General features: G+C 40.0%; 1 protein-coding gene across 1 annotated transcript in view; it reads right to left on the bottom strand.

Annotated features, from left to right (window-relative positions):
• LOC124712526 (GTPase-activating protein CdGAPr) overlaps nucleotides 1–14,136 on the bottom strand; it is a 456,387-nt gene that overhangs the window by 80,753 nt on the left and 361,498 nt on the right. The window contains exons 6-8 of the mRNA XM_047242840.1: nucleotides 5,372–5,474; nucleotides 3,578–3,811; nucleotides 2,658–2,923 (exon numbers count right to left, since the gene is read on the bottom strand). Coding sequence (XP_047098796.1) covers nucleotides 2,658–2,923; nucleotides 3,578–3,811; nucleotides 5,372–5,474 — 603 coding nt within the window. The remainder of the gene's footprint in view (nucleotides 1–2,657; nucleotides 2,924–3,577; nucleotides 3,812–5,371; nucleotides 5,475–14,136) is intronic.

Genomic DNA, 14,136 nt, shown 5'->3' with positions numbered 1-14,136 from the left:
TGTATTTCACGATCATTCATGTCTCTTCAAAACTTAATAATGCTTGGAATACAAAAATGTAATAACTATTTCACTAATTAAGTAGAAAAATGATTAAAAACAAACTTTTATTTTACAGATGCTGTCTCACTACTGTTGCACCAACTGTCAGATGGTAACGATTCTCACAGAAGTGAGTGTTGTGACTGTATATGTTAGACTGTGGTTCACAGTTGCTACTTGAGTAACACACTGTCATTTGGAGATAGTGAGTGGAGCTGTGGACACTAAAAAATGGAATGCAATGTAAAGAAATTGAAGCATATTTGACATGTTCTTCTGTTTGAGCTCAGTAAAGAGGTGGCAGCAGCAGAGGCAGCCAGAAACATTTGCACTGTGTATGAGGATAACGCCACTGGGTACAGCATGGCAATAAAATGATTTTCTCCTTTTAAAGAGGTTCGTTTTCACATCAGTAACCATCCCCATTCAGGAAGACCTATGAGGTTTCATGAAGATTATATAAATGCATTAATCCACACGGATCCATGTCAGTGTACTTGAAAAGAGGCACATGTGATGTACTGTGACTATTTCACCATGATGTGACGTTTACTATTTCACCATGATGTGACATTTACATACACTATGTGATCAAAAGTATCGGGACATCTGGCTGAAAATGACTTACAAGTTTGTGATGCCCTCCAATGGTAATGCCTTGATGGCAGCTTCCACTCTCACAGGCACACATTCGATCAGGTGCTGGAAGGTTTCTTGGGGAATGGCAGCCCATTCTTCAAGGAGTGCTGCACTGATGAGAGGTACCAATGTCAGTCAGTGAGGCCTGGCACAAAGTCGGCTTTCCAAAACATCCCTAAGGTTTTATGAAGGATTCAGGTCAGGACTCTGTGCAGGACAAGCCACTAAAATGATGTTATTGTCATGTAACCACTCCACCACAGACCGTACACTATGAACAGGTGCTCGATCATGTTGAAAGATGCAATCACGATCCTCGAATCGCCCTTCAACAGTGTGAAGCAAGAATGTGCTTAAAACATCAATGTCGGCCTGTGCTGTGATAGTGCCACACAAAACAAAAAGGGGTGCAAGGCCCCTCCATGACAAACATGACCACACCATAACACCACCGCCTCCGAATTTTACTGTTGGCACTACACACGCTGGCAGATGACGTTCACCGGTAATTCACCATACCCACACCCTGCCATCGGATGGCCACATTGTGTACCGTGATTCGTCACTCCACACAACATTTTTCCACTCTTCAATCGTCCAATGTTTATGCACTTACACCGAGTGAGGTGTCATTTGCCATTTACCAGCATGATGTGTGGCTTATGAGCAGCCGCTTGACCATGAAATCCAAGTTTTCCCACCTCCCGCCTAACTGTCATAGTACTTGCAGTGGATCCTGATGGAGTTTGGAATTCCTGGGTGATGGTCTGGATAGATGTTTGCCTGTTACACATTATGCCCTCTTCAACTGTCAGCGGTCTCTGTCAGTCAACAGACGAGGTCGGTCCGTACGCTTTTGTGCTGAACATGTCCCTTCATGATTCCACTTCACTATCACATTGGAAACACTGGACCTAGGGATGTTTAGGAGTGTGGATATCTAATGTACAGAGGTATGATACAAGTGACCCAATTACCTGACCACGTTCGAAGTCCATGAGTTCCGCCCCATTCTGCTCTCTCAAGATGTCTAAAGACTACTGAGGTCACTGATTTGGAGTACTTGGCAGTAAGTGGCAGCTTAATGCATCTAATATAAAAAACATATGTTTTTGGGGGTGTCACATAGTGTACAATGAGAAAGGTCAAAAATCGGGTGTACAGGGACTGCATCTTCTAAGCCAAAGCACAAAAATCAGCAGGTGGCCATATGTGTATCTCTGCTTGTTCATCATCAATTGACTCATGAAAATACCAACTGTTCCTACCTTGTATCATTATTAGTGATGAGAAATGGTGTCTTTATGCTAACATAAGGAAAAGAAAGGATGGGTTGAGCCCAAACGAAGCAGAAACTCTCCATAAAAGGACCCACACATCCACAAAAGATAACATTATGCATCTGGTGGAACAGCGATGATGTGTTGTACTAAAAATTGCTTCCCTGAGGTGTAACTATCGCTGCTGACATTTATTGTCAACAACTAAAACATCTTGCAGGTGAAAGACAATAACCAGGATGACTGCGTGAAGTGGCGCTATTCCATGATAATGTCAGCCCACATTTTGCTAGACTGACAAAAAACACTATACGGGAGTTTGGTTGGGCAGTCATTCCACACCCACCTTATTCACCTGATCTTGCACCCTCAGATTTTCTCCTTTTCTGCTCTCTATCGAACAAGAGACTTCAAGGAATTTCCTTTCCAGATAAAAATGCGATCCAAACATGGCTGGATGAGTTCTTTGCCTCAAAACCATGTGTGTTCAACAGCAACCAAATTGGAAAGTTACTGTATTTGTTGTTTTTATCAAACTTATGGAAAAACACTACGAACGTATGCACCAACCCAATAAATTATCTATCTCTGGTGTGCAACAGAAGCAATTCAGAGCTCACTTTATCATTTACAACAGGAAGGGATAGAATGCGTACACAATTAACACTGAAATAATATTCTTTGCACTAAACTCACCATCCAGAGCCTCGGACTGCTGTCTGGTTATGGGAACCTGTGCCGGTAGTCCCTCACAGAAAATAAGGTCAGCATAGCATACCAGGAACTCTGTGACAACTGCCTGTACTCCAACCCCTTGCAGGGCAGCCACACCACCAACTTCCAGTTCCTTGCAGCGGAGCAGATTAGGGGCCCAAACAATGGCCACATTGCGAGGCGTCATGCCTGTGAGGTGACCTCTAGAAGCTACTCGTGCCAAGTGCCGCACTAGGTATTGCAGTGTCCTGCAGAACAAATATTGTGCCCTTTTTCATTACTCTTTATTAGTCCTGGAAGCACTTTTTCTTTCTTTTCTTTTTTTTTTTTTAAAAATAAAGCAGAAAGTGGCTGTATGAAATACATTTTCATTTCTAACTGAAATATTAGCTCAAAATGATGACTTTGATAAACAAACTCAAATGTTCACACAGCAGTCAACACCAAATTAATCTTTCTGCCAATGACTAATAGTCAAATGAATTATATAAATAATATGGATTAAAAGATAGTGAATCTATGCTGTATGGAAATAAGATAGTCTCTATGATTGACAGTGAATCTGATTTTATATAAAACATGATTTTCATGATGAAAATTATGCTTAAAATAATAATTTGGTTACTAGGACATATATCATAATAATTAATTACTGCAGTTGTTCATTATAAAAAAACACATGTTCAAAAAGCAAGAAATTCAACCACGTTGTTTCACTCTCTATGTTTGCATGCACAGGAACACACTGACATGTGAAGACACTTAGTAAGAATGTGTTAAATAAAATTAGTTATATCCTTCTAAAATGTTTTGAAACATCAAATTCATTTATTTATTTCAGAATAATCTGATTCACCTCAGTTACTTTTCCGGAGACCCTATGTTTAAAATACTGTACACACCTGTAGTGAGGAGGTGGAAGTTTATGCACAGCATCTCTCATCCGTGCCAGACGGCCTGCTTCATCAGTACCAGCCTGCACTGCTCCAACAAATGTATGATACAACTGGTAAGTGCAAAGTGGATTTGGAAGTTCACGGAAATACATTTTAAGTAGTGAAGCAACTGAATGTATGTCCTGAAGAATAGCTTCATCCTCATACAGGGCTGGAACCCGGTCCTCATCAAACGCATTTCTGACAACAAAAGAATACAACATTGACAAAATTATCATTTCTACAGTAGCAACTTTAACAAGCACACACACCATTTTAGAGCCCATATTTACAAGACAATTTTGTTTTCTTGTTTTAATCTCTACTACCACCTCTAAAAATATAGCATACTTTTTTTTAAACATTCTATATAATTTGAAAATATATCCATTAAATTTAACTACCATCAAAATGAAATAAGTTACTATGATTTCTAACCTCAAACAAACATTACTCAATAAATTACTGGAGAAATTACATGACTGTGGGATGGCATAAAGCAGAACATGGTTCACAAAACAGTACTACAAACAATTCCACAACACAATGAGTTGTAGAATAAACTTTTGTGAACACTGAATAAACTTTTGTGAACACTGCATTTGGTACAAGTTTAAACAGCAGATGATATAAAATGGGAATTTGATTCAGAACCACTAGTTCTTTTTTACTTATCTATTGCAAAATCAGTAAGAATAGTTGCTCTGGTTGGACCAAGATTTGGAAAGGAATCATCTACATGGAAATGTTGTTCTGATGAAATTGTCACACTCAAACTGAAGCCGTAGTGACACTAAAACCAAATAACAACAGGAAAATTTCTGCTTTCCACGAAGCACAGACATTAGTTACAATATTTTAATAGTCAGGGCTTAGCTCACATGACAAGAGAAATAACAGCTGGAAAAACGTAACTTTTTAAGATCCAACCAGGAAAGCCACTCAAGGCCCAAGGTCAAAGGAAAAAGTTTAATTGAATTGTTGTTATAGATGACAGAAAATTAGTTTAAGAAATTGGGAAAAGCAAGTGGGACATACATACCATAAATCGGTAAGCAGCAACAAATGGAAAACCTAATGGGTGGAGGGTCAGGTGTATTAGAAAAACATACAGATGCAACACGAAAGCATATAACAGTGACAGTAATGCATACAAAAGTCTACAGGTGGTCTTCATACAGACGTGGATGGTGATGGTGTGGAAGCAAGGTGTAGCAGTAAAATGAACAAATCCAGGAACAGACTAGAGATTTAAAAATTTGCTGCAACCAATAAAAGCACCTCTGTCATTTCCTTAAATCTCTTCAAGTGAAAGCCCAGATGGTGCCAGCAATGAAGCTACAATCGATTTTCTTCCCCATTGTTACAATGACTAAACCTCTACAAAACACGTAAAATTTGTAGTGGAAGCCAGTTAAGTGAATTGAGGTACGTTTCTTTATCTATATCAAATGTATAATATGGAACAGAGAGTACACAGCACAACCTTTTGTGATTCTCATAGTTACACAAGAAAAAGTATTCTACAATACACTGACATTTGCCACAAACTCAGTTCACAGATATAGCCAGAACTGTTACACCATTTACATTTCCAACAGTTGCATGACCACAGACTGCATATTATGCTTCAGAACCACACAAAGTCCAATGACTCCTCCTTTGAGGCTATATTTACCTGATACAAAGGGACAGCATAATCATTAAACTAAAAATAATAATCTTAACATTATCAGTTAGTTATAAATTTCCGTGACATACCTCAATTTTTGTATGTTGGATGTGACACCAGAAAGCCTATAAATACCATCCACTATACCGTTACTTTCTATAAATTCTGCACAACATTTCAGGACCATAGGAACTGTAAACAGGAGAGAAGATGAGATTATATATATTCTTAAAAAAATTTATTATAGAAAATTAGAAGATGTGCATCATGTTCTGATGTGATAGGTAACATGACAGTTTAATATAAGAACGCTACAGTCTAATAGACCTCTTTAACGTGTTTCAATGGTGATCTGGCCCTATTATGATTTAGGTTCGCTCTCTTCAGATAATCTATACATGTTACATTGGGTTTACTGATCAACTTTTTGATATCATCAGCACAGCTTACAAAACATTTATTGAATGTATCTGCTGGTATTGGGACTGTCTTGTCAAAGTTTCTGACTTCACCTTTAACGGTATTAATTACCGACCAGGCTGTTTTGCATTGGTTTTTACTATTTTTTTATGAGATGTGTGTTGTATCTTTGTTTCGCCAATTGCAACTCTTTCTTATACAGTTTCTTCGTAATTTTTTCAAGATCCTTAATTTCATTAGAATTGTTTACTTTGGCAAGGCGCTTCAACAGCAGTAGCTTATTTTTTAGAGTCTCCAGTTCTTTGGTGTACCAAAATTTACCTTTTCTTGTTTTATGGTATTTCTTTTGAACAAGATGAGCTTGTAAAGTACCTGTTAAGTAATAGTGGAATGTTTCGTAAACTGTTTGGGCACTGGAATCACAGTCTTGAAATAATTTGTCCCAGTTTGTTATGCTCAGCTGGTGTGTTAGCTTTATGAGATTGTGTTTTGTTAATATTAAGGTATTAGGTTTTGTTAACTTTTGTGCAGCCTTGCTCTCATCCCCTTTTATAAAATGTCTTAACTCTACTGTTAACATGGAGTGGTCTCAGAAAACAAATTCCTTTGCCTTGGTGGAGTACATACCACGAGCACAGTTGAACCTCTCCGGGTTCCAACATCACACCACAGCGTACCACCCAGCAAGCAATGGGATGGTGGAATGCTGGCATAGAACATTAAAAGCTGCATTAATGTGCCATGCACAATCTTGGTCATCAGCGTTACCCCTAGTGTTGTTGGGCCTACGCATTGAAAACGGATTTAGGGGCATCCACCGCAGAATTGGTTTATGGTGAACCCTTACGACTGCCTGCAGAATTCTTCACCAATAAAGAAGGGGCATGACAGACCGAATTGCCGTTTACATTGCAAATGGTACGGGAGCATATGGCCAGACTTCGCCCATCTCCTGTCTCGAGACATGGAGCGGTAAATACATTCGTGCACAAAGATCTACGCTCATGTACACAGTGATGCTACGGACGGACACCGTCAAGTTACCGCTGCAGCCTCCATATTCTGGACCTTACAGAGTGCTCTCACAGGATGAACATACCATGCAGATAGCTCTAAATGGAAAGAGCCAAGTGGTATCATTGGAACGGCTCGAACCTGCACATATGTTACCGACTGAAGAGGACACAGAGGTCAGGCACCAAGCGCCACCTTCCACACCACTGGACCAGTATGAAACTACCTCACCACCACAAGAGGAAGTGGTACCGTCACTACCCGCAACAGAAGCTGAAGAAGTTCAACCAATGCCTTCAGTACACACAAGAGCTGGGCATCAGCTGAAATATAAATACCCCTACATTCCCGGAGCTCTGCTCTATCAGAGAGGGGGCTGTGTGGGAGTCGCCAGCAGAACATCCGTAGACGCACAGTGAAGGATAGCATTACTCTGTGGCGGCGCGCACAAGGGACAGATTGTTTATTCTTTGATTATATATAATAGTTCCGTTGTTATTGATTCAATGTTAATATGAGCTTTTCGTCACAATAAAAAACTAAAATATTATAGCCTAACTACTTCGTGAGTCTTTCTGAAGATTGTAATAAGTAGTACGTGGCTAAAAGTCCTATACATATTATAAATGCAAAAGTTTGTGTTTGAGTATTTTGTTACATTCTCATGTTGAAACGGCTGGATGGCTTTGTAATAACTTTGGGATGGAATTAGCTTATACCCACAATTAACACAAAGCGTAACTTTTAAAAGTGTGTAGTACAAGATATGTATAAATTTGGAGCATATAGTAAGAAATGTGGAACAATAATTACTCTTAGAAAAAACTATTTACTCTTTATCTTTTGAACTGCTTTGTATTTGTGTAAATGCTGTTATTGTATTTTTACTACAAATATGATTCAAAGTAATGGATACAATACTTGTACAATCCTCAAAGTGTTTAATCCATACTTATTTACAAGCCCAGCACATTTTAGCCACTGAGCATCAAGTGTATCTTATAGCTTCCGAGACACTTGAAAACCTACAACAACAGTGTCATTTAAATGTGTGCAACAGAGAGAAATGATGCCTTTATGTGTAGACTGTGGTAGGCTTTTCATGAGGCTGGAAACGATTATGATTATATGTGAACATAACTGCTGATAACACTTACATATGTGTGGGCAAATGACATTGTTGCATGTGCGCAAATATTATGAAGTTTGTGCTGCACCGAACTAGAAATTGTTAACTTTCTTTCTTCATCAAGTTGATTGTTTCTTACTCCTTCATGCTGAAATGGTTGGACACATTTGGATGAACTATGGAGATAGCCTTTACCCTGAATTAACACGCAAGGTACCTTTTATTCCCAAAATGTCACTGTTCCCGTGAGATGGTCAACATAACTACTGTTCCTATGGGATGGATAATGTGACTAAAAAGTCATCTATAAAGTTACCTATCAAATAAATGCTATGAGTTTAGCATAGGGATTATTTTTTAACTGTTTCAACAAATGAAATAAGCACATACATAAATCCAGAACAGCATAAATATTCCTGTAGGATAAAATCAGCACTAAACTCTGTAACATATGAGCATGAAAATATTTCGCAACTCACAGAATGTTTGGGAAATGTTTTGGATTGTGATATATTGGGATCCTTAAGCAATGACTTCAATTTTCTGTTTGGATTTTTTTTTTTCTTCTTCTTCTAGGGTCTCTATAGCTCAGAAGAACTGATGTTGAGAATTTGGATTGTGATATTATAATGATTCTTGAACACTGACTTAGTTTCTCTCATTGGCTTAAATGATTCATAGCTTCTTCAGTGATTTTGATTGTTTCTAGCATACTGAAAGTTTGCTTTCTAGGATACTGGCATGGCTTTTCTGGTTAGATGTGAGTGATTGATGATTTTGTTGGTTTGAAAATATCTCAATAGTTTCTTTCTGGGTTATGTTTGTTGTTTCTTTCCCTCATTTAACTGTTTTTTTCTTCTTCTTTGATTGTTACATCTACATGAGATCCAAAAGAAATCCGTTGGAATTCGATTACTCGATAAATAGTACAATTCTCAAGGCTGTCAATTCAACTAAGTACCTGGGTGTAAAAATTACGAACAACTTCAGTTGGAAAGACCACATAGATAATATTGTGGGGGAAGGCGAGCCAAATGTTGCATTTTATTGGCAGGACACTTAGAAGATGCAACAAGTCCACTAAAGAGACAGCTTACACTACACTCGTTCGTCCTCTGTTAGAATATTGCTGCGCGTTGTGGGATCCTTACCAGGTGGGATTGACGGAGGACATCGAAAGGGTGCAAAAAAGGGCAGCTCGTTTTGTATTATCACGTAATAGGGGAGAGAGTGTGGCAGATATGATACGCGAGTTGGGATGAAAGTCATTAAAGCAAAGACGTTTTTCGTCGCGGCGAGATCTATTTACGAAATTTCAGTCACCAATTTTCTCTTCCAAATGTGAAAAAATTTTGTTGAGCCCTACCTACATAGGTAGGAATGATCATCAAAATAAAATAAGAGAAGAAATCAGAGCTTGAACAGAAAGGTTTAGGTATTCGTTTTTCCCGCGCACTGTTCGGGAGTGGAATGGTAGGGAGATAGTATGATTGTGGTTCAATGAACCCTCTGCCAAGCACTTAGATATGAATTGCAGAGTAATCATGTAGATGTAGATGTAGATGTAGATGTATTGTTGTTAGCGTAGTTATTTGTTAGGTTGCGTTGCTTACATCGGATATCGTACCTAAACCGAGGAACTGATTTTATTACTGTTTAAATTTCTAATGACTGGGAAACACAAATAAAATATTTCACAGAGCTAACAATGAGCTATGTAGATAGCTCAACAGCAAAAATCATTAGTTCATGCTGAACAGTGGAGAAATGAGCAGACAGAGCGTCAATGCAGGCTCATACTCAACTTCAACAAAACACTGAATGCACTGCACCTCAGCATGCAGTGGAGACACCAGAGCTGTCATATGATCAATGACAAAAAGTATACAGCAGAACACATGGGCTCTCAGCTTGATTCTGAGACAGCCAAAAACACAGCTTCTCTGCATCAGGTGAATGCCGCACAAATGGCCTCTGTGCATGCCTCTTGAACAGTCTACGAGGCAAAGTTGAACGTCACCAAATATTTGCAAGGAATACCTGGAGATTTTTTAAAAAAAGTGTGCTTTCAACTATGATCCAACTACAGATTTCACTAACCACAGTATCATCAAAACTGACTGCACGAACGAGGCACACAGATTTTGTGGGTCACTGAAATGGTACAGGAGGAAATGGCAGGAATTTGTTGCTCTGGGTGGCAAGGCATCCATTACCACTTTAGAAGCACCAGTTGATCCTTTAAAGGAATTATTTTCTGGTGAGACTGATGATTCACAGTGATTTCCAAACCCCATAAAAAATTTAATTCATGTTTACACATGATGACCTTGGAGCTTACAGAATTCTCACCACGCCTGGGATTTTACAGTGTAGCGGAAAGTGCACCATTAAATAAGGGCCCTTTTACATACATCCAATGCACAGGCACAACTTTTACAATTTTACTTTATGGGAGATGACGAGGAGACTGATAGACACTGCCTAACTGTTCAGGCAGTTGAACAGGTGACTGTACTGAAAATAGAAAAAGTTCAGCATGATCACAATGTGTTGGAGCACACGTTTAAAACAGCTCTCAAGATCATTTCCAATGATAGTTCCAAGATGGTAATTCACACAGATCACTTGCTGAGCAGGCAGCATGTTGGCCATTGCAACATACTTGCCATGGCTGGGGATGGTTCATGAACATAACTTCAACTTGCTGCTGTGGAGTTGGGTGCTTCTGCCCATATTTATGGTAGACATGTACGTGAAGAAGGAAAGTGGGCATCTAAGGTATGTAGTGCTAAATCAAAGCACACTATGTGCACAAAATTACTTCTACCTGCAATATACCATTGCCAATGATGTCAATGTAAATCCGGACGACTTAGATCAGATGGTCATCCTCCTGTCATCACTTGTGAACAGTTTGAGGTACCTCCACAAAGTTACCCAGGACAAGTTCTCCTATGTCCAGAACTATGGTCAGCTGGATTTACTCATCACCTTCACATTCAATCCAGGCCGGACCAAGATCAGGGAAGAACTGATGGACAGGCAGCAATCAACAGACTGGTACAATAGCATAGCATTACTTTTTCAGGCCAAATTGCAAAAAGGTGGCGCCCCTCCTCATCAAAAGGCACATTTTTGGTGAGGTGCAGTGCTTCATGTATTCCACTAAATGACAAAAACACAACTAGCCACATGTGCACTTGCCGCTGTGGTTAAAACAAAAACTGCGGCCAAACCAAACTGATCAAGTGATATCAGCACAGCTGCCCAATCACAATGTGGAAAAACAGCTACAAGACACAGCCACCAAGAGCCCATTACACACTCTATGCGGAATGCTGAAGCTCCTGTGCATGCAGGATGGAAAATACACCAAATTGGGCAGTATTAAAGAGACCGAAACAAACGAGACTGGATATCCATTGTGCAGGAATGTCCACGGACAAGTTACATACGGCCACAATTAAAGGGAGAGGTACCATGTAAGGCACTGTAATGGACAATACCTGGGTGTTTCTGCACTCACTGCTCCAAGCACCAACAGAGCGCCATCTCGGATATTGGACTTGCCTCTTCAGGAGAGGCACCCAAAAGTCGCACACCTTGTGGAGCACCTTCCTAAGGGCAAGCACACATACTTCACAAAGGCCAAATTGTTGTCTATTGAGTAGTGACACCGTCCACTACCACTGTCACTGCATTTTTTCGGCGGTGCCAGATGAACGACTTTGCTTGAACTTTGCTGTATTCAGAAATGCCAAAATATTACACATGGAATGTGTTATGGAAAGAATGGAAGCATCATGTGCAGGGCACTGCAACTGAAGGCTGGCAATGTGTGAAGGCATCAGCTACCCACAGAATATACAACGTGCATGCAACACATACTGAGTGTTATTGTGTGCATTTACTGCTGACACATGTCTGGTGCCTCATCAGTTTCCAGGCCCTCAAAAAAGTTGATGAGCAGGGAAAACCCACATTCCAGAACGAATGTGAGGCAATGGGACTTTTCAATGATGACGGCCACTGGGACACTACAATGGAGGATGCCATACTGTGCTGGTCATTCGTCAAATTGAGAGAGCTCTTCACTATCATGTCGAGCACCTGCAGACACTCAAACCTAAAGACATTTTGGAATAAATATAAAACTGCATTATCAGAAGAGATCACACATCAGTACCAAGGGACAGCACAGGCCACTGATGACTTATATGTCATCAAAGTGCTGAAACGTATTGAGGACAAAGTTTTCTCAATGGTGGGAAAACAGCTGTCTGATTTTGGCCCACCCCACAACAAGCAGTATAGTTGTCCACCGATTTCCTCAGGGAGCTCACTTATGACACCGTAGCCTTGAGAGCTCAAGATCAAAAGCATATTTTTTAATAAAACGTGACTCATGTGGTGACTGGAGAAGGAGGTCTCTATTTCCTGGGCACACCTGCAGGGTGGGAGTGTACGGGCAAGATATTCTTGTTGAATTTGCTACTGGTGCAGTTGCACAAGGATAGCTGCAACCTTGTTCAGCGGAAGAAGAACTACCCACTCAGTGTTCAAGCTTCTGCTGAATCTTGCGAGTGAGAAAATGTCTAATTGCACTATAAGCAAGAGCAATGGTCACACCACTCCTGCATCAGTGCAAACTGATCATGTGGGAAAAATGCTCAATGTCACACAAGTGTGCAATCGAGGCACTCAATCAAAGCTTACAGTCAGCAGTAACATAATGTTGAAGGGTTGAGTACTTCCCTTGCTCACAGGCGACTTCCGACAGATGCTGCTGGTCATCAAATGAGGCACTTGGCAGCTGCCTCACTATGTGCCTCAAGTCTTCCTCACTGTGGCCAAATACAGGAAGACTGCACCTCTGCTGCAATGTTGTAAGCTCAGGAGATAACCTGATTAATGAGGTTTTTCTGAGCTTACAGCAAAATTTGAGCAATATGGATTGGTTATGTGAAAGAGCAATCCTGGCACTCCAGAATGAATCACATCAACAAAAAAATTGTTGATGAAGTACCAGGTGAGGTGACCATCTACATGTCACTTGATAAAGTGATGGCAAGAGACAACTCTGCTACATATTCTGTAGAGTTCCTAAACTCATCAGAGCTGTTGAGGATGCTGTTCCACAAGCTGGAGCTGAAGGTGGGCGTGCCTGTCATACTGACGCATAACTTGAATGCACCAAGATTGTGCAATGGCACTAGGTTACATGTCAGAATGCTGTGAAGGCGTTTCACGCAGACGACCATCATCACAAGCGGAGCCAAAGGAGAGACAGTATCGATATCATGAATTCTCATCATCCCAACAAACTTGCCTTTCCAGTTCATATGCTTGCAGTTCATTTTGAAAGTGGCCTTCTTGATCACTATAGATAAGAGTCAAGGACAAATGTTAAAAATGGCGGGTATTCATCTGGGCACACCGTGTTTTTCACATGGACTGCTCTACATTGGCTGCTCGGGTGTATCGTGAGCTGGAAATCTCTACATATATGCAGAGAACAAGAAGTCTTGGAAAGTTGTTTATAGAGACATATTACAGGAGATTTGTGGCTCTTAATACACATCAAAACAATTATGATCTTTTCTGTGCTTAGCATACTGCAAACTGTATTGCAATTATTTTGTTGTTTGCTACTTGGTTGCACAAAATGTTTTTCCTTAAGTAAACATGTCAGCTGTGAGTGACATGTATTCTTTCAGCTGCTTCCATCATCTCAAAACTTGGCATTGTTGTTGCTTCCCTCCAAACTACACAGTTTGCTGGGCCACAAGCGGCTCAAACCTGAATACCTGAATAGAAAACTTTAGTGGTGGCACATATGCACGAATAATGAGTTTTGGTAATAACATTTCTTTATAAATACCTGTTTAACCAAAGGTAACATCTCGTTGTGCAGCTTGTAGACACATAAACTAAGGTGTAAAATTACACTTAGCTTTCAAGTAATTTTCAAAGCAAATGCAATACACAGCTACATTATCCCGTCATACCAGCAATGCAGCTCAACTGTGAGACAAGGAAAGTAGGACTTTGATGAGCTCAGCATGATTGAACTTAGGTGTTTGACTGAAGGTAAGGACATTAGATAGAATTGAAATACCTTCAGAATTAAGGATTTTGGTAGTTAGACAACAGTTTTTTTTTGTTTTTGTTTTTTTGGATTCTGTATGGATTTCGATATTGGGAGTTTCGGGGGATGTAGTAGGGAAAGATCAGCAAGGCACAGAGTGTGTGTTATGAGAGGACAACAGTGGGGGGTGGGAGTTGGGT

The sequence above is a fragment of the Schistocerca piceifrons genome, chromosome 8 (assembly GCF_021461385.2).
Source record: "Schistocerca piceifrons isolate TAMUIC-IGC-003096 chromosome 8, iqSchPice1.1, whole genome shotgun sequence".
In the NCBI taxonomy this organism is placed as follows: Eukaryota; Metazoa; Arthropoda; class Insecta; order Orthoptera; family Acrididae; genus Schistocerca; species Schistocerca piceifrons.
Note: the sequence above shows the minus strand (reverse complement) of the source record. Positions and strands in the feature narration are given on the sequence as shown.